Genomic DNA, 26836 nt, shown 5'->3' with positions numbered 1-26836 from the left:
TAATACCAATAACTCCTTAAGGGGCCAGACCATATAGATGATCAATCTCTGAATGGTCTCATTATATGCACCGCAATGCACTGGCCTCTTTTGCCCTCGATTTCACTCAGAGAAGAGCGTTTAGACGGTAATAGGGGTTGGGTGGGGTGGGGTGGGGTGGTGGGGCGGCAGATGCAAAGATGCAAAGGCATTATTGATAGAAGCTGAGGGTTCAGAGAGAAAATGTCATTGACGTAACTTGCCCCGTGACGCCAGGCAGCTGAAGACAATGTGACCACTGAGCAGGACTGGAAAAGGCCTCCATAGAAAGAGCAGGGAGAGAGAGAGAGAGAGAGAGAGAGAGAGAGAGAGAGAGAGAGAGAGAGAGTCTGTGTGTTTGTGTGTGTGTGTGTAAGAAGACAGTGGGAATAGATGCATTTATTTTGCATCTTTTGTTTTGTTTGTCTTTTGTTTTGTGGGTCAAACAAGGGGTAGTGATGTATGTGACATTGTGTTTTTTTTCCCAGGTTATAGCAAATAAACATCTCATTTGTTCAAGCCGGGGCTAGCTGTGTAAGAGCAGCTGATAAATCACATTCTGTCTAGTGTGTGTGTGTGTGTGTGTGTGCGCACACGCATTTCTGCATGTGTGTACAGCAGAGGGATGGGCCATTGACACTGTCTACTATTGATCAACAACAAGAGATAGATTGAGGGGGGACGGATGAGACGAGAGAGAAGAAAGGAGATTTTTTATTCTAGTCTTCTTTATTATATTCTTATTTAACACTTATTCTTTATTTTCATTCTTTTTATTCTTCATCTCTCACTTAAACTTCTAAAACTGCCTCACCTAAACCATATCTTTACACAACTGTGCAGTAGATTTCATCCAAAGCTACCATTTGTTCAAACAGCGCATTATCGATCATTTCCCTATTTGTGTATCAACAGGCAACAACACAGACTACACACAGACCCTGCATCTAATTCTCTCTCTCCATCTAAGAAGAGAGTAATCCCACAATTCCCCTAATGAGGAAAAGAGAAAAGCAATTTTCCCCAGTGTGCTTCCTGTTGTTTTTTCCCCTCTGGTCCCTCTGTTTGCTCTCTCTCTCCTGTCTCTAACACTTTAAGCTTGGCTTTAACATGGTTTAGAGTATGTCCTCTTAATGGCTATCTCCCTACTGTTCCTCTCTCTCAGTCTCCCTGTGTCTCACCCTACAACTCCCTGGCAATGTGGAGGGCTAAATCGTGTCACTGGTACACTGCCAGAGCAGAAATGAGTGACAAAAGCGCCAAACAAGGGGTGTAAACAATCTGTTGATACAGTCCACAACTCTAGTTTAGTCAGAGAGGTGATATTACAAAGACAATTATGTTACAATACAAAAGGATGAAAAGGATGAAAAGGATGGAAGGATAAGTGGATGGAGGGGTAGCAGAGGCAGAAAGTAAGAGAGAAAATGGAAAGCAAACAAAAGAAAACAAACAAACAGACAGAAATAGTAAAGTTAAATGAATCAAAATAGCACATGACATTGACATCAAACTCCTCATATGAGCCTGTCATAAAAACGCCCAGTGATAAATAAGCCTTTATTGCTTTTTCCTATCTTTCCTTCCATCTCTCAGTCTTGTTTCTGTCTCTGTATGGTCAAACCACTCCCTACCTCCCAGCAGCAAAACAATATCAGCAACTCAAACTAACCTCATGAACATTCTTCAAAACCATTTTTCCTCCAAAGCCATAAAAAAAAGCAGCAGAAAGCCCATTTGCATGATACCTCTCTGTTAAATTACTCAGAAAAAGATGTAGATCTGAAATAAAGTGATGGTATATAAAACCTACCTGGTAAGAGGAAGCAGTTCCAAGTTACAATCCACTAAAGGCAGATAAAGGCACTCCACACATCCCCATTAAAGTGGCCTACTTCCTCTGTTAAACTGGTGTGTGAGTGTTTGTAGCTGGCTAGCTTGGCTGGTGTGTGTGATTCTGTCAGTGTGGGCTAGGCCAAATGAACTGTGCAGAGATATAGAGAGAGAGAAAAGGAGAAGGGGGAAGAGAGAGAGGGAGAGAGAGAGAGAGAGAGAGAGAGAAAGAGAGAGAGAGCGAATGCCCAAGAGGCTAAGAAGGTAGACTCCCAAGCTGCACAAACAAGTGAGAAGGAGAGAGGGAGACGGAAGGATAGAGGGAGGAGATAGAGATAATGAGAAGAGACAAATGAGCAGCGAGAGCTCAGAGAGAAGCATATGCATGCATGTGTGCAGTGTGTATGTCCGTCAAACATACTAACTGGTCAATAATGTACTCCATCATATGAGTGCGTGCGGGTCTGCAAATATTGTCCAACATGTGCGTGCATATATAGTGTCCATTTTTGCCTGCACGACACCCCCTTCATTTCTTTGTGAAGACATTATGGCACTATAGCGCGGTCCCACAGGAAGCAAAGGGCACACAATGGACACATACCCATTGTAAACACACATAAGGACAAGTTGTACAAGTTAAACACACATATGTCTATCAGACACACACAATGCAGCTGCAGAATAAAAAGTAACCATATGCAAAGCAGGAACTGCCACTAACATCAGTGACGGACATGGCTGTTAATGTGGAGAACGTCATCACTACGTTTCCTGGTTTTGTAGCCACATTTCTAAATTCAGTTCTTAAATTCACAATTGTAAAATTTTAAAATGTCAACATCTGGCAGTTACTCACATTTCTTTGGACATTAAACAGGTTACGGACATGTCCTGTAAATCTAACCTAACTTTAGATCAAAACCTTAAAGATGTGATTTGTAAGATTATGCCAAAATCTTACGTATAGCGCTACAGCTGAGCAACTTTACTCCATATCTATATATTATCTGTAAGGGTATGCCACAATCTGATTAATGTTTACATTTGCAAATCTTTGTATATTTCATATTGCTTACTTGAGATTGATCAGCAGTGATAATCCCATTATTTTTTATTGCTGTTCTCTAGGTCACTGTAGATATGTATTGTATGGCTATATATAGATATGTTTGCACACTAATTGCACTGAGTCATAGCTTGCCACAATATCCTTGACTTGGATGACATCAATGCACCATTTCTATTCAAACAATGCCTCAAAGAGGCAGAGACCAGGAAGGACTTCATGAGCCTTGCAAGAGCTGGGAAATGTTAGCCCACTTTCATCTAAACAAGGCTGGGGGCAGCTTCTGCCCTCAGCAGCACAGGTGTGACTGTTGTTCCATACAGGCAATTACATTTTCTGACGTTAATAAATTGAAAACAACTAATAGCAAAACATTCAGTAATTCATGAACTAATGAAACAGTGTTTTAATCTGCTGGACTACAGGCAGCATCGGTGCCTGAACTAGCATTCACGCTTATCTCTCAGGTCTGTGCCACTTGTTGAGTTAAACACACAACATTCGCATTAAGCAAAATAAGCCAAGCTTCTTAATGCATCAGTGTTTAATAGCGTCTTATGTGAACAGCTGTATAGGAACTTTGGCTAAATACAAACAAAAAAATATATGATTTAGACCAGATAAATATCTGATCAAAGAATAAGTGAACAAGACTAAAAATCTGACCAAGTATTCAGTGGAAACTTTGAATACATGACTGTTTTGGGTTTTTTAGGTTTTTACTGACACATTTTGGACCATTAGGACCAACCCCATTTTAACTACAACTGCAAATGTAACAATGACACAACAACCTTGATGCACTACGATAAAAAGTCTAGCTACATGTGATAAAGGCATCAAAAGTGAACAGCATATCCCATAAAAGTCTTACAAGGACCTTCAAATCTGTGTGTCTCGTTAGATAAACAAATTAACCTTGTGTATCTGAGCAGCTAATTGAACCACCTTAGGTGCTCTCTCTCTCTCTCTTTCTCTCTCCCACTCATTCACACACTCTCTTTATTCTGTTTTTATTCTCTCAACCCTCTGTCTCACTCTGTTATCTCAAGAGCCTCTCAGTGCTAGTTAGGAGAAAAGTTCTTTTTTATCTCCTCGGCGTGACAAGCAACATTTGACAGTGAAAGGTAAATCTACAAGACACACACGCGCACCTGCTGTCTCACTACACGGTTGCTCCTGTCATCGACTATCCATCACCAACAATACTCTTCCAGAAGCAGATATCTGACACACCATAAGCTTATTGGCATACACCGGAGTAATGGTTCAATTAACTCAAGAGTATTTTCTGTCATCACACTGATATTGAGTCGATATTAACAGAGTTTCTTGAATAAAAGGATCACACAATTTAATTGACGGTAAGGCAAGGTTTCCTGCCTCATCAAAGCTTTCTGTCACACTTCCGCCGTCTCAATATCTGCTTTCACATTTTCAAGGTGGCATTGATTAGGAAAAGCTCTTATGACATCATTGTACACATATGATAATAGAAGCAATACGGACTAATTTCCTGCACAAAATTAAAATCTTGAAAACGTTATTTAGAATAGAGTACAAACTAAAACTTCCACCAACTAACCTCAAAATGCAAAATGTATCCTTTAAAATCCCTGTTTATATAAATGTGAGTATTGAAAAAACAGCCGTGACTTCAAACACAACAAAATTCACATACATTCATCATCAGATTTAACAAGAATGCAAAAACGCAAACACAATAATCCTAATCTCCCCTGCAGAGACACCATCAGAAGTCTCCTGAAAGAGCTCTCAGTTTGACCTTCATAACAATAGTGGAAAAAAATAACATTAATACATTACCTTAGACACAGGCATCTGAACGCGTAGTGTTGCTTGTTTGCTTGTATGAGTATGTTAAGTGTGTTATTATTGGTGTGTGTCCCAGAGTACGGCAAAGAATGGCACAGTTCATCCACACATACACACACCGACAGAGCACGTGTAAAGCGCGAATAGATACAAGCTGCTAATCCCATGTGACCATATGTGATTTTTTTTTTTTTTTCCCCCCCTTGTCCGTTTTCTGGATGTGTCAGTCCTTCTTTTCTCCTCCTTTTGTTCTGTTTCTTGTCTGTGTTATTGCTGCAGTCCCGGCTTCTCCCCTAGCCCTAGCTCGTTAATAACATGCGTGCCAATGTGTGTGCGAAAGACAAGTGAGATGGGAGAGAGTGAGAGAGAGAGAGAGAGAGAGAGAGTGGGGCAAAGAGGGATTTGGTGAAGGAGAGGGAAATGAATAAAAAGAAAAAAAAGGAAAAAAAAAGACAGATGGAATCGCGGAGAGACGGAGATATGAGAGTGAAAGGAGGAATTGTTAAAAAAAAAAAAGTGATGTATTAAAAATGTAGGGGGAAATGATCAAATGCAACTAAGTCTCTGGAGACCAAAGCAGTCTGTGTCCTTCTCTCTCTCTCTCTCTCTCTCTCTCTCTTTCTATCTCTCTTTCTCTCTTCCTCTACATGCTATTTTTAGAAGTTGCTCTGTCGCAAATCAAAGCACTGAATCAAAACCTATCAAAGGGCAGGATGTTAAGGGCCATGTCTTTCACACCTAATAAGACACACACACACGCACACATACACACACACACACACACACAGTTGACCATGTGTCTGCATCAGACCTGAGTGTTCGCCATGTAAGCTATTCATCAGACCTCATGTAATCATATCATGTGCTAATATATAACGGGCTTTTCAAATACTGTAACTGTTTTAAAGATTGTCAATTTACACTGCGCGGGCCGCCGTCTCCCTCGCCGTCTCCAGCTAAAGGTATTCGGATGCATGAAGTAATGATTGACATTTAAAAAGTAGAATATCAACTTATGGCAAACTAGATTTCAGTGAGATTATGTTGTGCCACTTTTTGTGCATCCTGCTGTTAATTAGTGGCAGGATGTTTGAAAGTTTCGGTCTCACTACTGTTATTTAACATTTACACACTCCTAATCAAAAATATCCCTGTATCATTGAAAAAAAACCTTTTATTTGCAAATTAAACTATTAACCCAGCTCCATTGCATGCTCAGTGGAGCAAACGTCATTTTTCAGAGGAAAGAATGTGTGTAATTAGAATTGAAAACGAGTGGATTTCATGCTCTGCTGTACCGTCTTAGGGGCTGAGTCCGTAGGGTCTTATCTATACTAGTTCCTGTGCTGATGCATAATTGCCATTATATAACAGTTATGAATAGTTAAAGGTGAGCTAAAATAAAGCCAAACAGCACTCCATCAAAGGGAAATCATTAATGTTTAAAAAGAGACAAGGGAATTAATCCTACACTACAGACCACAATGAATAACACCGCTCAGCTGTGTGTGTGTTGTAGACAGGGAGAGGTAGATAGCAGAGGGAAGGACAGTGATAAAGATAGACAGAAATAGAGTGAAGGGGAAAGATTGCATATTTGCACTTGGCAGATGCAATAAAATTAGTAAAGGTAAAAAATCGAAAGTAAGAGAGGAGAGGATGGGAGAAGAGAAAAATGGGGCAAATGATTTTGGGAAACATGATATGAAATTGGGATAAATCTTTTGCAACTTTTCAGAATCTCAACCACAGTTATGCTCTTAAATCATCAGAATGTCATCAATAATTTCCAAGCAATCTGATGCTGTTCACTCTATTCACACTATCCTCATTCACTCAAAAACAATAAAAGAAGAAAAAGAAAAGATGCTGTAGAATCCAGTGGAAAGCTGTCCTGGCCATCCTTCTACTTGATGACAACATGGCAACACACAACAAAAACAACCAAAACTGTCATGACAAAAAAAAAGCGACTGGAATAGAGCACAGTTACACAGTTACAAATCAAAAACTCTGCAATCAGGCAGTGGCTTTGGATTAAAATAAAATAAGCAAAAAAGTTGCCACCACCAAAATGGCACCAGCTATTTTCTACCAATTCAGCAGGGAACATAGCATGTTTATCTGCATTTAAGAGATGATCTCTAAACTGTAGACTATGCTGTCATTAAATCCTTTCAGAAACAAGAGACACAATACTGCTTTAAATGTTCGAGCTTGGTTCCCCCCGTATCTGCTCCGTTGGAACCAGTTCCAAGTCTGGATGTCACACTTTGAAAAACGCATCCCAAAAATAGCACTCAGTGTACTGTTTGGGTGCCCACATGTGTGCATGTGCATGCACGTGAGTGTGAAGAAAAGAGAGGAGCAAAGCAAAGACAAATGGAATTCGTCCGTGTCTAATTAGAGACAATGAAGGGGAAAGTGTGTATCTGCTGCACAGAACCAAAGAAAGCCAGAGACATATTAATCATGTGAACATGTGGCAGAACAGATGTTGCCCATATTTTACTTTATATTTAGATAGCCTTACATTTATCATCTTGTTTTCAGACTATGTTTAAACTGAGAGGTGATCTGGGGCAAAGAAGTTATTTAAATATTCAAGGGGAAAAAAAGTAGAGGAGAAAGAATGAAAAATGAAATGTCTTATATGTACACTGTATATATTTATAGTGTACACTGTATACATCCTCACTTACGACAGGATGTCAGGTGTGTGGCAGCCTCTCTCACAGCTCACTCTTATCCTCATTGGATACCCAGTTAGAATATACTGTCAAAAAAACACACACTCTCATTCTTGCAGCTACTTGTTAACTTTCTGTGTCACTCACTTCCTCCTTCTTTCTCCTCTCTCACTCTCACCCACTCTCTAAGCTTGAAAACCTACCACTGTACCCGTCCATGTCAACTATCATGAATGTCCTCCTGACAAGCCCCCCTTCTTCTTGCAGGACAAATTCACTCTGCCCAATCAGACCCCATTCTCAGCAACTGTCAAACACCTTGTTTCAGCCTTTGTCATTCTTCTTCTATTCTTATTTCCTCTGTACCATTTGGGGCGATAAACATTAACTTGAAGACTGCAGTCCCTGGTCATTTCACCTCTTTTATATCTTTATCATTCTACTCTGAATAAGAAGAGTTGTTGGTTTCAAGCCATTTCTTTAAGGCTTTATATACTCTGTTTAATATACAACCAGGGAAAGCAGAATATATCTAATCATAAATCTACATCTTCAACCTCCCAGTGAAACTCTGTACTAGGGGAAAACATCCTCAAGGAAAGTTGATATGTAACTCTGGAAAATAGGACAGTGGCATATCCTGATGAGTTGACGCCCATAAAAAGATGAGTGTGTGTTGCTCTCATAAATCTTCACAGACAAAATTGGAAAAATGGGGCAAAAAAAAATAATTCAGTTTTCTGATGAGTCCTAGACTGAACTGGAGCAATCAGCTTATTTTCTGTTTGTTATTTTGTGTTGTTGCTTAAGATGCAGTGCGCCCCAGTAGTGAGATGCATATGCCGCTCTAAAGACGCACACTCGCTGACACTTCCTATCCGTCCAGAGCTTCATGTATCATTGATAGAGTGCATACTTGTTTGCCTGAAGTGGTGGGACATGGTGTAATAGGAAAACAGAGGAGAGACCAGGAGAGACCTCCACATTCTTTAATTTCATCATGAATAAAGAGTTTGGCAAGTGAAGAGAATGTGTAAAGCAGAGAGGGAATGAGAGAATGTCCTTGTCACATTGCCTCAATGCTTCTTCCAACATAAATGCTGTATTATAACCACTTCAGCAGCTAAAACAGATTCTCATGAATGTGAAATGAGACAGCCAGAGAAAGAGAACAGAACGAGCTGCTTCCAAATCTCAACAAACTCACTTTGGTCATTAGCAGCAGCTATATTTTTCTCACTGATCATGTGAGTCTGTGCTCGTGCGTAGAAAATTTATTCAACTTTTATTGCAGATAGTTAGCTTTCCTCCTCACTGACTCAGAGAAGGAGTACCAGCATTGCTCATCAAATTGTAGCTGTTTGTGATGAACTGAGGCTGTCATTTTCAAAATGGCAAGTCCTGCTTAAATTCTCATTTCAGGGTGTGTGTGGGTGTGTGTGTGTGTGTGTGTCTGTGTGTGTGTGTGTGTGTGTGTGCAGTTGAACAAATGTATTTTTCCAGCAGCCTAGTGGCTAAAGCTGCCCTGACAAGAATGCACCGGAAACTTTTCCAGGAAAGAGCTCACATGCTTATAATGGCTGTGGGATACCAGACCACTTGGTAAGTGTTTGTTTCAGTACATATGATAAAAACTCACTGGTTCTGATTGAAGATCCTTGATCATAAAAGTATTTTTGGGCTGATTGTGTAGTTGCTACCTTTACTGCTTTTACTCTTAAGGTCATAAGCGCTAAAAGTTGGTCACAGTTCTAATGTGGAATAAATAAACGCTGAGCAAAGTGATCACAAACTGTAAACAGAGTACACGAGCAATGCTGCAGTTTGAAGTCTGGTCACGCAATATTGTACAAAACAAGGTGATGGCAGAATAATGGCTCCTCCATTTCCAAACACAGCACATCAGCGATTTTATTGGCTGACGGAGTGAAACGCATGCTTGAACACATCGATCTTTTGGGTTTCAATTAAAGTGAATGGACAACGGAGCAAATATTCACAGGACTGAAGGGTGATGCCATACTTACACCCATAAAGCCCTCTTATCCATGCTAGCAGCAATGGCTGTATGAATCATGTGACAGTCATTCTACCACTTTGGTCCAGACTGAAATATCTCTACTAAATATCTGATGGATAACATGAAATTTTGCAGATATCCAAGCTCTAAAATACTAATAACTCACTAATAAGATCACTTTGGTGATCTGCTAGCATAGCTGTAGACTCTTAAGTCTTGTTACTTCCTTTGTGGAATATGTTTACTGTGTTGTGGCTAAAATCAAATGTGTTGTGTCCGTATACCATCTGTCATTTAAGTGACAATTTTTGTTGTGTTGCTTACTCCATGACAAGCATGTCTGACCTTGACAAACTGAAAATGTGTCAAGAACATTAAACAAGCTGTCAACCAAATGATACTCAAAGGAGCTGGTGAAACAGACAGAGAAGCAAGCTGAGGTTAGTCATCATAAACATACGCTCTAAATCCTCGGTTTAACATTTGCTGACTTTTAATGAAGCTCCGCACAGAATAGAAACTGGTAAACTCTCATCAAGCTCCACTTTCTAAGGGACTGAAGGATTAGAGAATCTCCAAGTGAAAAGGGCTCATGTCCAAATTTTTTTTTTTTTCCAAACAGAAGCATTCAAAGCGTTCAGGGACCAGAGGAACTAGGACAGCTGCTGACATCAACACTGTGACGGAGTAACCCCATTTGCTGGAAAAAACATGAATGAATAAAGTAACATGAGGAGATAGAATGGATGTGACTTTTACAGTGTGCGTTTTCCCTTTAGACTGGATTCTGCTCTCTCTGCACACTTCAACATAAATCTCAAGTAAACTGCATGCTTCAGCTAAGTGTGGATTTACTTGGCTTTGTGCATGAGAGAACAAATGCAGTTTCTGACACAAGGGAAATGTGCGACTCAATGGGTAATTTTCTAAAGCTCCTTTGCTGCGATTCTTACCCGCTGGCAGGAATACACACAGTGTGTCAAAGATACACTCTATTCAGTTTACAAAGTAAGTTCTAGGGTTGACTCAGCAGTAACAATAGGGGACGAAATGCAGTTATTTAAGTACAGCAAAGACTCTTCTATGTCAAACTACTGGAACATTCTCTGACATGTTTTGAACATGTTTTTCATCATGTTTAGTGTGATTGAAAGTTGTTCATTCACATGTTTATCTGATGTAGTGGTCCTCTGTGGAAGGATCTGACCCACATGTCTGTTAATGTCTATATCTATAGGAATATATCCTCCTTTCTTTTACCAATATGAAATTACCAAAAGGATACTGCGCTGAATGTCAAGTAAATACACATAAATGTAAAAGGCTGTTTCAAAGGTATTCTCCTCTTATCTTCCCTACTCGACAAAGCTGATTTGCATATAATTAAACACATTTGGAGTTGACTGAATACAAACTATTTGCCTCTAAGGTACTCTGAAGAAATGCAATCAAAAGTGAACTAATTTATCTAGATGTTAAATGTTATGATTAAGCATGTATTTCCTTGCCTTCAGGACATTGTTAAGATTTCCATTTAATAAGATGTTACAGGAAAAGGTTCTAATAACTATACAAAGAAGGTACAGAGAGCAGGACATGCATGGATACTGACAGAGATATACCGTTAACCTTTGCAGCAGTAATGATGAATGTCCCTTTCTATAGGAATGTGTGTGATGTGTGATTGTGTGTGAGACCATGTCCAGCCTGAGGTGACAAAATCTGAAAAGGTTGCTTGTGTGTGAAAGCGATATGCGTCCACGCAATGATTTTAGGGTTGTTTTCATGGAAATGTCTGTCCATACTGGAAAAAAAGGAAAAAGCTTAATCTTTCAACTTCTTTCTGTATTTGTATTTTGACTTCAGCTACCTCAGTATTTCAACTCTATTTCAAGTGCAAATTTTTAGCAGTGAGCACACGTACAATTTATTCAGACAATTTTGCCTTTCCTAGTTTTATGATCACTTTGCTTGACAAAATAATGTTAACACAGGTTCATCTGGGCTGTGTGATCAGCTATACTGACAGTGAGTGATCACAGATTGATCTGCTATGAAGAATATTTTCAAAAAGCTCAAGTTTCAGGTGTGAAAAATGCCGGCGTAGTGTGAACAGAGGGCAAAAACTGAGAAAAAAATATTAAAATGATAATTTAGCCAGCTCAGTGTTCATGGAGTTCCCTTCAGGTAACCTACTTATCACTTACAGCTACAGCATTAACAAGCATATTAAGTTACAAAAAACTTTAAATATTAACAGGTCAAATGAAATCTCCTGAGAGGATCATTGTAGAACTTAAGTACTAATAAAAATTGGAAAAGTAATAAATCAGAGCAGTTTCTTAACCATGTCAATATTGATCAATACGTTGTTTTGGTCGATAGAGTTTGCATGAATGGCATTGATTTGCGTGACTTAGCATGCTTGTGAAGCTGTTTTGTTATTGAACATATTGAACACTGCTGTCTGTGTACATGTGTTCATTTAATCAGCAGGATGGACCTTAATTGACGCTAATCAGGGGAAGAAACAGACAAAGACATACAATGCCCTTTGTGTTCCTGTGGTACGCTACATTCCAGCAGGAAAACATTGTCGCAGCAAAATATTGTTTGGAAGTGTATCTATCTTTTATTTGAAACAGTGTTTAAATGTTTAAATCTGTTGAATTCTCAGGCAAAGTTCATCCTAAAGTAGTTCAAATATTCAAATACAGGCCAAGTTCTGGGTCATTTGCACTTCTGGGGAATCAGGTCTCATCCTGAATCTTTTGGATGGACCATATGGGCAGAAATACACACATACAGTATACTGTATATGGAAATAGACACGCATGCAGATGGAGAAAGGGATGAAAGACTGTTGGCTTGTGATTCTCTCTTTCTCTCTTTCATATGCTGATGAAATGAAGCCCTAATGTACAACAGGTGTGCCATACACACACAAGGCCTTTTAATCACCTTTCAGCTAAACTCAAATGAAATGGGTTGGACTCCTTTTAAATTGACAAAGTACATGTGCTTTCTTTGCTGTTCATCAGAAATGAAATAACTTACTTTTTAATCATTGGGTAATGAAAAAAAGAAAATGGTGTTGGGAATGAAGGACACAAAAAATGAGTATGGTGTTAAAAGGAATTAGGTTAATCAAAAAGTAACCCGATAAAACCATTTCAAATAAATGCCCATTACAGCCAAGATGATGTTAAACCTTCACACCTATGAATAATGTCCCAGAGAACATGAATCTATCTATTTGTTCTATAGTACTGTCAGATTGCCACTCACTCACACAGCTTTCACAAAAATGTCTCCAAATAGCAATTAGAGAGCGTGACAAGAAAAGACAAAAAAAACCCCACTTTGAGTAGATTTTCTAGGTAATGCTTGAAATCACCAAATTGGGCCACAGTTATCTCATTCACAGCTTCTCAGCAGCCGCTCTGTTAATCAGGGCAGTCGAAGCCCAAAGAGCAAAGATCAGTTACAGTTCATCCTCAATAGCAACCTGCAGATTAGAGGTGTAATAACTTAGTCCAACAGTGATTCAATTTGATTTTGATTCTTTCAGAAAAGATTGGGTGAATCATAAAACTTCATTTGACATACAGTATGATTGGATTTGACTCAACTCAATTTGATTCGGTTAATTTGAGTGCTTCCAAAATGTCAACAGAGTCGAATTTCTAAAAGGGAACTTAAAACAGCTTTAATCAATATTTTTATAATAAAAATGGATCTAATGACTGTGTGTACTGTGAAAGGGGTCACTCCTGGAAGTCACAGAGATTTATCACCCAACAGGTCCCCTATAGCATCTTTCAGCTCTTTCTTTCAACTTTATTTTCTTGTCATAGCATAATTTTCAACAGCAGACAGGCAAAGTTAGCAACTATAGCTGGTGAGCATAGTGGAGCATTTAGCAGCTGAAGAGCCAGATATTTCCCTCAGAGGCTGATGGAGATCAAAAACAGAGCTAAAAGGAGAATAAATATTGGATTTACATTCATCAAGTGAAAACAAGTACATCCACATGAATGCTATTGTTACTCCATAACTGCTGGATTTCTTAATAATCAACCGTTTGCTAACATATTTGCGATATCAGTATGTCAGTGTTGTGTTCACAGCTTGTCTCTGCTGTCCCTAAGTGGACAAAAGAATCTGTTATTGCAGTTTTAAATTATTTAGTCAAAATTATAATCTTATGCTAAAGCACTTGTTCAACTTACATTTATTTTCAAGGAAAAATGTAGCTGCAAACAACAACTGCTCACTACTTAGCGCTGCTTAACAGGAACACAAATACGTAAACAGAAAGACATGACAGAGCGGTTGGTTTCCCAACTTCAAATCACACAGAAGGTATCTGAGTTTTTTGTTTCAATATGTTGTTGTTTACGTATCACCACTGTGATCACTGCATGGGTCAACTGGCACACTGAGAAAACACCAGACACTCACAGTACTGGAGACGTGGTCAAGACTAGTGTGGTTGGTGTGTCAAATGGTCACAACAAATGTAATTTACCACAGCTGTCCTAGACTGACACAGTGCAGTAACAAAAATCTTACTTTTGCTAGCAAACATCACATCATATTTTCGCATAACTAAATAGAGCAAGCAGGACTTAAATTGCACTGATTTGACACTTCACGAAAGCAGAACAACAATTCGAATGCAGCCACATAAGAGACAGTGTTGCAAACTGGCCCAAAGAAATGTAAAAGCTGAGTGTAAAATCATAACGATGCTGGTGTGAGCTGCAGGGAAATGTTTTACATTTCTGATGTGAGTATGTTTGGGAGTGTGTGGTGTTCATGGGGCATCTGTGATGAAGGTATGCACAAATATATGCATTCCCATGTGTTCATCTGTTTAGTGATTCATGTTTGGCCTCAAATGAAAATGGAAATGCTTCTAGATGTGTGTGTGTCCATATGCCATACCTGTTCAAAATGCTGAACGGGGGGCTCCCTCCTGTGAAGCTGGAGCTGCTTGTCAATGTTGTCCTTCAGGCACTGACACACGCGGCGCTTCTGGTCAGCTGAATAAGCTTCCAGGCTGAGCAGGCAGTCACACGTCTAGAGACACACACAGAGAGAGAGAGAGAGAGAGAGAGAGAGAAAGAGGGAGAGGAGCAAGAGGGGTGGAGGAAAAAGATTAGATGTTTACTCTCAGAGAAATACAGAAGAAGAAGAAGCCCCTGATCCCTGGATAGATATAGGGTTCAAGGGCACAGGAGAACATATTAGAGGATTACAAGAATGTAAAAAAAATGAATGTAAAATGCAAAAACAGGAGTTTTCAAAGAGGATAATAACTTAGAAAAAGTGCTTAACCAATCACAAGTATCACAGATGTTATACTGTTGTGTGTTGTGTTTGTGTGTGTCCAGCAGAATAAAATAAGAACAGTATCCATAATTGACTCTGACCCTGCTGGTACAGTATGTGCTGTCATTGTCTGTATGTTTCATCTCAGATGTTTCTTCTTGCACTTCGTCTCACATTCAGTTGTTATTTGAACTTTGTTTTCATGACACCACTGACTGTAAAGTGGTACAGCTCTAGGGAGCAAAATGCTAGCATTAGTGAAATTAGATAATAGCCATCATCCACTATGGCAGAATCTGATCTGCTGGGAAAATGATTACCAATGGCGAGATGGTACTCGAAAAAGAGTACAAATCAATATAGTCCTGCTGGGAAATACATGAAAATAAACATTTGACAACAAATGGTTAAACAAGAGTTCACTGTAAAGGATGTAAATACCCCTTCAGTTGTCATCCAGAATCTGTGTTTGATCTCAGTGATGTCCAGATTAAATCTATAATGCTTTAATGCCCCCATTTGTTCTTGTTTATGATTCCAGCAATGTATTCTCGATAAAACGCAGATCTTCGATACAATACTCAAAACCCATTTATGTCGATTTTTTGCTCCAAATCCTAATTTGTAAACAGCTTCTGAGCAGACATCTCAAAAAGTTTAAGGAAGGGAGTAAATGGGAGTGTAATATCTTGGATGAGAACATTTTGTGCCAGTAACGTCACCGGAGTTGTTTCTGTGCTGCAGTGTTCTAAGGACTGAATGTGTCCTTAGAAAGTGGACTTTAAAATATTCATTTTATAGCAGGCAAGTTGTTTCTTTCCAGTGACATCAGATCTTACATCTGTTGCTGCAATTGTTTTTAAAAATAAATCATCCCTAATTGATGGGCATGATATTAGCCCCCTCTAACTTTTTACAGCAGCAACAAAACATTGTTTGGACTTTGGTGGCAATACTGGATATAATAAATACCTCCTTATTTTATCTCCTCATGCATATATGCACACAGTCACAGTCCAAATTAAAGAATCACCTAATCACATTCCTAATGGAAACAATATGGTTCTCAGTGTACTAACTAACAAATCACTATCCAGTCATTTGTGCACTCAAACATACACACTCTCATCAGCTCTTCTTATCCACCTTTGCCATTATAGCATTGAAGTATAGTGATGTGTGGGTCAGGGTTTTTTAAAACCCACACCCACCTTATGACAGCCAATCTGCAAAATATACGTTCAACCATCTGAACCCGACTTGACCCGCAAACTACCAACATTAGCCTTGGATACAGCAAAGTGAGCAGTGTTGCACTATTTCACTATATTTTTTATTTTTTACGCTGCTTGCATGTGTGTGTGTGTGTGTGTGTGTGTGTGTGTGTTTGAGAGAGAGAGAGAGAATGGCATAGAGAGGGGAAGAGAATGTGCAAGGTAAACTAGTAATGCACAGTCTACCCTATTGCACACAATGTGTCTGTAAGTTATTTAAAACTTACATTCAGGTATATTCAGTTGAACAATAGTCTCCATTATTTTTTCAGTTTCTGATTCCAGTCCAACATTAAATGACCCCATTGTGTTCAAGTACAGTTTTTTGTTTTTCAATTTCCTCTCTATCCAATTTGATCATTTCCATCTACCTCAGCTGTTCTGCTTCCAGCAGGGTCAGGGAAAAACATTTGTGTCTTGACATTTTTGGGCACAAGTCAGGCTATAAGTAGAATTTTTCCATTTTGTGCAAGTCTTCAGAGATTGACTGAAGTCCTTGGGGCTTTTCTTGACGCTTGCTGCCCTGGTCAGTGGTGAATCTCGATGCTAGTTTATTTGCCTGTTCCCTGGCTGCGTGGGCTTTTGCATGCCCTGCTGTGTTGCTGTCTCTTGCATTATCTGTCTCTTTCAGTGTCACTCAATGTCCTGTTGAAGATGGGGATGCTGCTGTTGTAGGATCTTGCTGCACAAAGCCTTGTCGTTGTCAGTGATAATAATGCAGGGTAAAAAGGCATTTAAAGCCTGCATTAATGGCAGTAATGTCCCGACTGTTTGCTTTGATGCAGCATAAAATGTACAGTATGTATGTGTTACTAACAGATAGAGAAAAACATGGAACAGTCAAGACAACAAAAGAAAACACAATGTACGGTATGATAGAAAAAAATAGCCACATTTTGTAACTCAAAAGTGGAGAAATAATGAGACAAAAACAAGCAAAAGGAGCAGGTTAGATAGCAAAACCATTTATGAAATTGAGTCTGACTGTTTTCAATTGCGTCACAAGATGATGAAATAGCAGCTTTTTCAGAGCGGACAGAAATCAATGTTGATGTTCTTTGATATCCATCATTTGGACTGAATCTAAGTCTAGAAGAGTGCAGCAGTGGCCATAATACTTGGAGCGCATGCACACACACACACACGCATGCCGACTTCAATGTAAACAACAAGCCTCTGGACAAACTCTCATAATATTGCTGTCGGTGAAAATCTCATAATTCTATCTAAGGTTATTTTTGAGCAGTCACAAGGATTATATGATATTCTGCAGGTTTGGAAAGGTCAGAAAAACTCTTAACGCTTAACTTTTTGTGGATTAAACTGTGTGATCGCAAAGGAAGTGTTTCTAATTGTGATTAAGGTGCATCACATTGATTCTTCTGCCACAATGTTGGTTGGTTGGTTGGAGAGAATATCAATAAACAGCGCTGGGCTTGGACTATCAAGACTGAAATTAATTAGTTTTTTCTTCTTTACTTAGCTAATGGCATTAGCTATATAAGTAATTGACATCAGTTGATTTCATGGTTGCCTGGAGACAGCAAAGCAACAATATTTACCTGTAAGAATGCATCAACTTAAGGTGGAGCAATGTGCAATCTGAAATTCTTCAAAATTACACAAAGACGTTTTGTGATTATACATTTTGAATTTCCAGATAACTGATAGTATGTTATGTACTCAGGTACTCCGTTTTTCTGTCTCCCATATCATTTGAGCCTTGTTAAGAAATATTTGGGATGAGTAATACTATAAAAATAATGCAAAGGCTCAGGCTCTCCAGAAAACATTGCCTCATATGGACAGGTTGTTCCAGGCAACTCCCCACTGTCCTACATTAGAAAAAACACATCTGCGATGGAGTAGTTCAAGGTCCCAGAGGCATGAATGCACCTGCCTCCATACGAACACACACAAGCACACAGACAAAATCACCCGGCTTTAAAATCTGCACACACTACCAGTTTGAGCTCCTACTATAAATGCAGTCTTAACTACATATTTACAAGATATAATGATTCAAAAGTAAAAACAAAAAGGCAACCAGCTGGGACTCTTAGAGCTGCAGGAGAGCTTACATCCGTAATCTGTCAGAGAGAGGAACTGTGTATGTTTACACAGTCTTTGGTGTGTAAATATGAGTCATGTGATTCATACTACACTGTAAACCACTTAGTGCAATGCACATTCTGTCCTGAGTAAAGAGAGAAAAGGGAGGAATAACAGATGATGACAGATGAAGGATAATATTGAGCGCACCCTTATTGTGAGTAATGCAGTAGTGCATTCCTTTTGCGTCATATCTTAAAATGAGCCATGCTCTGCAAGGGGGATACTAATGATGATTTATGTCTCCTAGCTATCGATTTCCATTTGTCTTGTTTATTTTAGTTTACTATTATACACATGTATGTGCTGTGCTCTTTCACTGTGCATTATTGCATGTATCTGGGATATTTGTCCTGACAGTAACTTGCATGTCATTGCATTACATCAGTTAAAATAATCAGTCATGCCAGCAAATGAGTGAACTGTTGACAGCTGGTCACAGACCACATGTTTTCGGCGGGAAACGTCTAGACGGCCAGCTAGAGCTTTCTGTAATATTGGCACTGCAATTTATTTCGCAGAACAGCTGTCTCTTAGTTTAAACGAGAGTGAAATGCAACTTCACTTCTGTGATGCATACAGTCAGTCTTTCTTTTAAACCAAAAACACCAGTGACTTTAAAATTAGAATTCAAGTGAATACAATCATTTTCACTTTGGGACCACATTGTCTTTAACATTTGGACTGTTTTGAGTATGAAGGGAATTCACTGGAATCTCCCTGCCTCTGTGGAAGCAGGTCCTTGGGGATTTTCATGTTAAAGTCAAGTTGTTTCTTGGCACTAAACAGCATCCGGTCAGTGACCCAGACTGCAGGCTCAGAAACAATAAGTTACCCTTTTCCAAGACAAATTGTAATTTATCAGTTTCAGTAGCAGTCACGTCATAAATGAGGTCCTTATTATTGGGATAATAGAGTGTCTATTTAACTTATTCATAAAATGATTACCTTAAGAACCTTATTAGTTATAATAGCTAATGGTTCCTTTACTCATGCTCCTACTTTAGTTCACCCCTGATTATAAATCCACCCGTCCAAGAGATAAACATGAAAGCTAATGAAACAAAATTCAATGAATGGCCACTGGGCTGCCATGGAGTGGCTAAAAATACAGGCAGCATTTCCCCTTAATCAGATTGATTAAAGTGCTCCCTGGTTGAAGCCCTCCCCTTGAGCCATCTGGCAGATGAGTTTTCAGCGTGTCACTGGACTGCTGTCAACACAGCTCACCTAATCATCACAGGTTATCATGCTTTCAGAGACAGTTTATGTATGTAAAGCACATTCAGGTATCATTTTTGTTCACACTGCCTGCTAATAATGACCTAATTGTAATGTTTTTCCTTCATGTGGCAAAGATCACCTATGTGTGATAAATGCTTACAAGAATAGTTGGACACTTTGGGATATACTGTAAGTCCCTTTCTTGCCAAACATTAGATGAGAAGATTGATACTACTCTCATGTCTGTGAAGTAAATATGAAGATAGCTTAGATTAGCACCTAGACTTGAAGCAGTCAAAACCATGAAGGTGCCAGGAAGTCACCACTTCCAGCCAAGAAATACTTCAGTACATAAGCCCCTGTAAAACCACAACTTGTCACCTTTGTTTTTGTATTGAGTAAACCAACTAGATGTAATGTGTTAATATCCAAGTTTCAGAGGTGCTGAGAGGCAGATTTTTTCACCTTTGGACTGTGCTATGCTAAATCTTTCGCTGCTGGCTGTAGCTTCATATTTAGCATGCAGATATAGTGTGTGACTGTTATCAATTTTCTCATCTAACTCTTGGCAAGAAAGTGAAAAAGCATATTTTCTGAAACGTGAAACCATTGGTTTAACATGGAAATTTTCATGGATGTTTTCAGATGTTTTTGGGACATTTTTAGGTCATCATAATTTGCTGGAATGCCTGCACTTTTTTGCTCCCACCATGCCAGCTAGCCATCCAGCCCCAGATTCTCTAAGCCCTTAGTTTTTTTTAAGGCAGATGTAAACAGTTAAAATGTATATAGGATGAAAGAGAGCCAATGAGTAAAGCTCAGTCTAAGGAGCACACTGCTAATCAGTGCACTAAAATGAAAACACATGGTAATCACACAATGGTAATCTCTATAAGGCAGTAAAATAGGTCTTAATGAAGAAATAATTCCACCAACTGCATCCTTTCTATTACAGGATATTGATGATGACAATTAATTCTGTAGTGTATGTTTTGTTTGTGCAAAAGATTTTAAGATACTTGCCAGAAAACCCACAGCAGCAGGAACGGTGAGACAGAAAATGTAAAGTATATGCCATGCTCCTAAGAGATCAAAGGTTTTTTTCCATGGCAAGTCCCTATACACTGTCACACTAAGCAGCATCATGCCCTATTAGTCATAGCCCTTACACTGGTGCTGAACATGATATCGTGACTTGTCATTCCAACACATATGAACTAGTTACAGATAAAACTTCCGGCACGCCATCATCCTATTATCTCATAGTCCTGCTTAATATAGAGCATGCTAGTGCAGCCATTATGACTTTGTCTAAAACCTGTTGACAAAACCTTAATCTTCTCTGCCTTTTTTCTGCAGTGGGTTATAGGGCTTGACTGCTGAGCATTAGGCCTTGTAACTGTAGTATTTAATGGGTTTATGGCTTCCACTCAAGTGACGTGTAAACAAGAGCTAATGATACTTAAGCAGCTGGCTGACTCTGGGTACAGTATATCCTCGCTAATGTCAATCTCTTTTCCTGTTATTTTCCGTATCATCTCCTCAATTTAACTCCTGCAACCTTTTTGAATTCCCTTTACTTACGTTTCGTCGACACTAGTGACATGGTTCCAGGGATGACTGTATCTGTCTGTTGTCAGTCCACCATTTTGGTCCAGACTGACATATCTCAACAACTATTGGATGGATTGCCACGAAATTTGCTCTAGATATCCGTGGTACCCAGAGGATGAATCCTACTGACTTTGGTGATCCCCTGACTTTTCTTGTAGCACCACCAGCAGGTCAAAGTTTTCACTTATTCAATGAAATATCTCAAAATCTACTTGATGGATTGGCAAGAAATCTTGTACAGACATTCATGGTTCCCAGAGGATGAATCCTATTGACTTTGGTGATTCTCTAGCGCCATCATGAGGTTGACATTTCTTTACTTTTCAGGTAAATGTCTTGACAACCACTGGATGGATTGTCAAGAAATTGGGTACAGACATTCATGTTCCTTTCAGGATGACTTGTAATAACTTTGGTGATTCCTTGACTTTTCATCTAGTGTCACCATTGGGTTAACCTTTTAATTTGTCCAATACTTTAGTTTATAACTTAATACTTGCAAAATGAATGACTTTCCTTTCAGCCTCTGCTGTACTTTCTGCATGCTAACATGCTATATTAAGAACATGGACATGGTAAACACTACACCTGTTAAACATCAGCATGTTAGCATTGTCGTTGTTGACATGCTGACATTAACATTTAGCTCAAAGCACCGCTATACCTATAAGTACAGCCTCAGAGAGCTGCTAGCATGGCTGGAGACTCTTAGTCTTGTTCTTGCTCTCCAATTTACATTTCTCTTGTTTACTGGTATGAAAAATCCTGACTACATTAGAAGGTCTGGTGAGGTCAGGGTAACGTAATGGAGGTCAAGTCTGGTTCGCATGCCTGACTGCCTCATGACAGCACTAAAGGTTGGATGATCAATTTGTTCCTGAACCTGGGATTACTCTTTATAAAAGCCAATGGGTGAGATGGATACTATAAAAACACCTGTACAATATTCCCAGTTATGCAGGTCTTCCAGCACCTCCTACCCAATCTGAGCTTCCCAGCACCACACACAAGCAAATGCATATTCCCCCAAAAATGACAGCATAGAGTGTAACTAATCTCAACCCAGTGGCTTTCCCATACTCTTTCATCTATTTCTAGTTTGTTTGTCTGGCTTCCAGCTCAGAGCTCTTCTGTGGTTTGCCTAGAAAAAGCTGCCATGAAAAGACCATGTTAACTGGAGCCCTTGACCCGAGGCCCTTCCTATAGCCGCTGGGGAGGGTGATAAGCACATGACAAGGCCTGCAGGAGGGTTTCTGACGTCATGTACTGTTTCCAAAAAGTTTTCTCTTTCAGTTTTTGCTTCTTTTTTTTAATCAACGGTAGTGTTTAGCGTGTTTTCTGTCTTCATGATCATTACACAATGAGTGAGTTCATTGATCATTTGCCTTTTTGGCCTTTTCACATGATTCTATCAGTTGTGTTTTCATTGCATAAGCATGAATGCACCATCTTGAGCCTGAGGCTTTACATTCAAGTGACTATTTTGACATTTGGCTGATGATATGTACAATAAATAGATCAGTGATCATCATATGAATGTAATGGCCAAGCATGTGAAAGTTTCTAAGAAAACCTTTTATTGTTAAATTATAGTTCAATACTGTTCATACATATAGTGCATACCTGAAAGTGTAATTATTCCTTTGGAAATTACTTCTGCACACTTTCCCATTAAAGTCAGTGAATAATTCAGATGATGATTTTGCCTTGAACCTATTGGAACAGGGAGATTATCCATAGTTTACTACAGCTTAGGAAAACACTTTCATCATTGAAATCAATGCTGCTTGGTAAGTTGTTGGTGGCTATAGATCTCAGTGCAATCATATCGCTTAGATGGAGGTCTTAAAGTGATTATATTTAGATGTATAGCCACTGTCACTGCACTGTGCCAGCCACTGTGCTGGCATATTAAATCAGAGAAAAAGCAAAGTACACTTTAAGTTGAGGCTCATCTTGAGGGAAGAGGGTATATCTCAGTTCAATCAGACCCCAGAGAGACCGGTCCTGCCATGGCTATGTTATGGATTGCTACCATAAGGTATTTTGCTGACAAGGGCCCCTGGGTACATATCACTCAGATCCAGCCTTCAAACTGCAAGTGACAGCCTGTATGTCATGCAGTCCATGATGTGCCTGAGATCACAGAGACACTTAAATGAATACAGACGTGAATCAAAAGGCATTCTGCACTGTATATATGCGTACAGCTGTAGCAAACAAGCACCTCTAGGTGTACATCCTCAAAGATCTATTTAAGATGTCTTCTTAAACCTGGAAAAAGCAACAACAGTGAGTCTTCACGCAAAGTAATCCAATCAAAATTGTACCATTATGTACTGTGTCCACAAACGTCACATGAACGTCACCCTGCACATAATAAACCAAGAACAATCTGACCTCTTGCAAAAAAGACTATTTGTATGCGCAGCACTGTGCTATGTAACCCTGATCACAGTGCTCCCTTGCTGTTCCACGGCCTACACGCAAACCATCACACTGTGATTTCACCTAGTTTGGCATTATCGCTCCGCATTTGTTGCCTCTTATCTCCTTTCAATCATCATGCTCTCTACGCTGCATCAAGTGTACACAAAATAATTAATATTTCAAAACCAATAACTGCAAACTCGACATGAAATATGATTTGCATGCACGACTTAAGAATTAAATTGTTTATGACAACTGACAAATGTATAAATCTGGTATTATAAATGTATGCAGACTACGCTGAGATGAGGTAAGTAATTTTAGTCATTGTTGGTGCTGTGCTTCGGTTAGTGGAGATTATTCATCATTTCATGGCTATTAGTGACTCTATTGTGCCAATTAGATACTAATGGCTACAGTGGCGATTTCTGGGAAATAGTAATAAATGAGTGGCCATGCACTTAATGGAATTCTCAGCTTTCACTTGTAGAAACATCACACACATCAGCATACATTATCAGAACCACAATTATACAGCAAGTTTTGGTACAGTATAACACCAGGAACAGCACAGTGTAATATACAATATAATGTAAAAAAATTTAAAAATCATAGTCATCATTGTCCCTTCAGCACACATAGCCCACTGAAAAATTACAACACAGTCAAAAGTTATATGGCTGTTCTACTTGAGCCAACACAAACATTCACTGTAATAACATATAACCTCTAAATTTATTAAGGCCGCCATATAATGAGCTCATTGTTCTCCAACTTCATGCAAACGATTATGTGCATAACTCACAAGAGTCAAAAAGAGTATTAAACAACCATAAAGTCTTCTTTATAATAAGCTACACTGTTCCCATAACTGCAATGTTTTTTTCCATAAAACTTCTTCTCTTACAAAAAATGCCACTATTATTTCCGTTCTTCCTATTTCGTGCAGTTGAGCTACACAGTGAGTACAATACAAGTCTCTGTCTCTAAACCTTTAAATGTACTCTGAGCTGATCCATCAATCAGTGGCACTTACGTCTCCATTGTCAGACAGCAGGTGCTGCTGAAGAGAGTTCGCCTCCCTGACGAATCGCCTTTTAGGCCCGACCCGGTCGGCCAAGTTGCCCATGATGACTTGATAACTTGGTGATAACCCTGATGCGCTCCAGTGGTCAATAATCTCATACACTGTCTCTGCTTGTTCTCTGTGTTTTTGGTTTACCTACACAAACCCTTTCTTGCTGCCTCCCTTCCTGCGTCACTGACACACTTACACACACACGACACACACTTGACTTTCCAGAGACACAATTGCAACCCCCCCACCCCACCCCTTTCGTTTCACGTGTAAATCTGGGTTATCAGTTCCGTTTTGAGCAACTGCTAAAAAAGGATGACCTCCAGCTATCGAGGAGAAGGGCAGGAGTAGACAAAAGGGGGAGAGCGGACTGTGACAGTGCCAGAGATGGAGAGCCTAAGAGGAGGAGAAGATTGAAATAACTGTGTAACTGCTCACAGCTTCAGGAGAGGAGAGACAAGCTTTTTTTACACTGTGTAATAAATTTTTACTCATTTTTTGTTCCTGACTAGTAAGTGTTATTTCCTAATTGCTTATGCCTAAAAAGTATGAAAAAATGGCTATGATACCCTTCACACTTTGCTTTTGTGACCAAGACAGTGATATTTTGAAATGTAACTATTTCCAATGGGAAAATGGGCAAATTTGCACATTTTCATTCACATTAAGTCAGAAAAAACAACATATGAGTCACTGGATACAATGATGTGCAAATTTTCCCATTTTGCCATTGGAAATAGTTACATTTCAAATTGTCCAGGTCACAAAAGCAAAGTTTGAAGCTAATAATTCTATACTTTTTGAGGCATAAGCAATTAGGAAATAACACTTACTACCAAGGAATAAAAACTGTTACATAGTGTTATTTCTTTGGAAGTAAGTAAAACAAATTCACTGTGCAAAGAGATCATTTCAAGGTGGCTCTCTGCTTCAAAATGAAAGTTAAACACAGTGGACAAACTGAAAAACCTGAATAAACTGATGTCGTTTTGAGAGCCTAACCTACCTTGGCTTTACATTTGATGTTGTATGAAACGGACTGAATGAGGTAATCCAGTGGGGACGTCTGCTGCATGATGAGTGGGTCATTTGGGAAAAGTTGTGCGTAGCGGTATGTGGGAGCCACATATGTTGTTGTGCGGTCCCTTGTGAGTTGGTGCAAATTTCCAATTTTGGTCTACAAAGATTTATGTCTGTGTATGCATCTGCGCATGTGTTAATGTTTTATCTAATTACATACTGTATATGTTGTATGTGTGTGCAACTCTGGCTTTCCCAACTTTTTTTTTGTAAGCCGACATATGCTACGATACTTATAGAAGAACTGTGTCTGGTATTTTCTTCCTTTATTGGACAGTCTGTAGTGGAGAGAGAATGGAATGTTTAAAGAGTGGAATGATATGCAAGGCCGGTCTAAGGTCAGATATGAACTCACATATCTATCACGAGCATGGACACACTCCTAACAACGTGCTGTTCAAACAGACAACCAAACAAGCTATCAAACCAGAGATAGAACTGGAGTCGAATCAATTGGAATAGACCACCTCTAAAATAAAAAAACAGAATAATAGCAAGCAAAAACATCGCTCCTCATCACACTGGTTCATTCAGCTTTCATTATGCGTGTTTGTGATTGTTTTGTTGGTTGGCAGGAACAGTTTAAGTCTGCCAGGCAAATGCAATGTTTAACTAAAAAACATGTACAAAGCAAGGTGTCTCTTTCTCTCTTTCTCTGTGCTTGTGCGTGTGCGTGACCTTTGCACAGACAGGCCAGAAAGAGCAATTCAATTAGAGTCTATCACAGTACACACATCTTTCCTTTGAGTAAACATACACAAACACAGCAACACGGGTCACGGTCACTCAAAAACACTTAAAACATGTCTACATCTTCTCTGATGAGTGGAGTTCAGTTCTTTAGCTATTTAAGAGCTCCTCTCCCAGTCTCTTTTGATATATTATCCTCACACCAGTCTGCGTCACACACCAGTTTGCTCTGCCAGCGGGACCAGAAGGTCAACCACTCTGTAGACTGAGCACCACAGTAGTTTAGCAACTACTCACACAGACTATGAGTGTACCTCAGCGACATGGGGTAGGACAGAGAGGAGAGGAGAGGATGCATGTCGTAAACTATTTAGCATATAAAAGGAAATTGGCTTATGAATACAAGTCTAAAAGTACCGTTCTTACAGTATCTCTTACAGAATGTGAAAGACAGGAACAGTCAGAGTGAACTGTATTGTATGCAGTGTTTCATTGTGGCTACTGTTTGCTCCCTGAGGTATGAAATGAACT

General features: G+C 39.2%; 1 protein-coding gene across 6 annotated transcripts in view; it reads right to left on the bottom strand.

Moving 5' to 3' along the window:
• The window catches only part of rgs3a (regulator of G protein signaling 3a), a 158261-nt gene that overhangs the window by 47084 nt on the left and 84341 nt on the right, over positions 1-26836 (bottom strand). For all 6 annotated transcript variants that reach the window (XM_042394479.1, XM_042394480.1, XM_042394483.1 and 3 more), the window contains one exon: positions 14417-14551. In XM_042394479.1, the coding sequence (XP_042250413.1) occupies positions 14417-14551 (135 nt within the window). The remainder of the gene's footprint in view (positions 1-14416; positions 14552-26836) is intronic.

Source organism: Thunnus maccoyii, chromosome 19 (assembly GCF_910596095.1).
Source record: "Thunnus maccoyii chromosome 19, fThuMac1.1, whole genome shotgun sequence".
Classification (NCBI taxonomy): domain Eukaryota; kingdom Metazoa; phylum Chordata; class Actinopteri; order Scombriformes; family Scombridae; genus Thunnus; species Thunnus maccoyii.
Note: the sequence above shows the minus strand (reverse complement) of the source record. Positions and strands in the feature narration are given on the sequence as shown.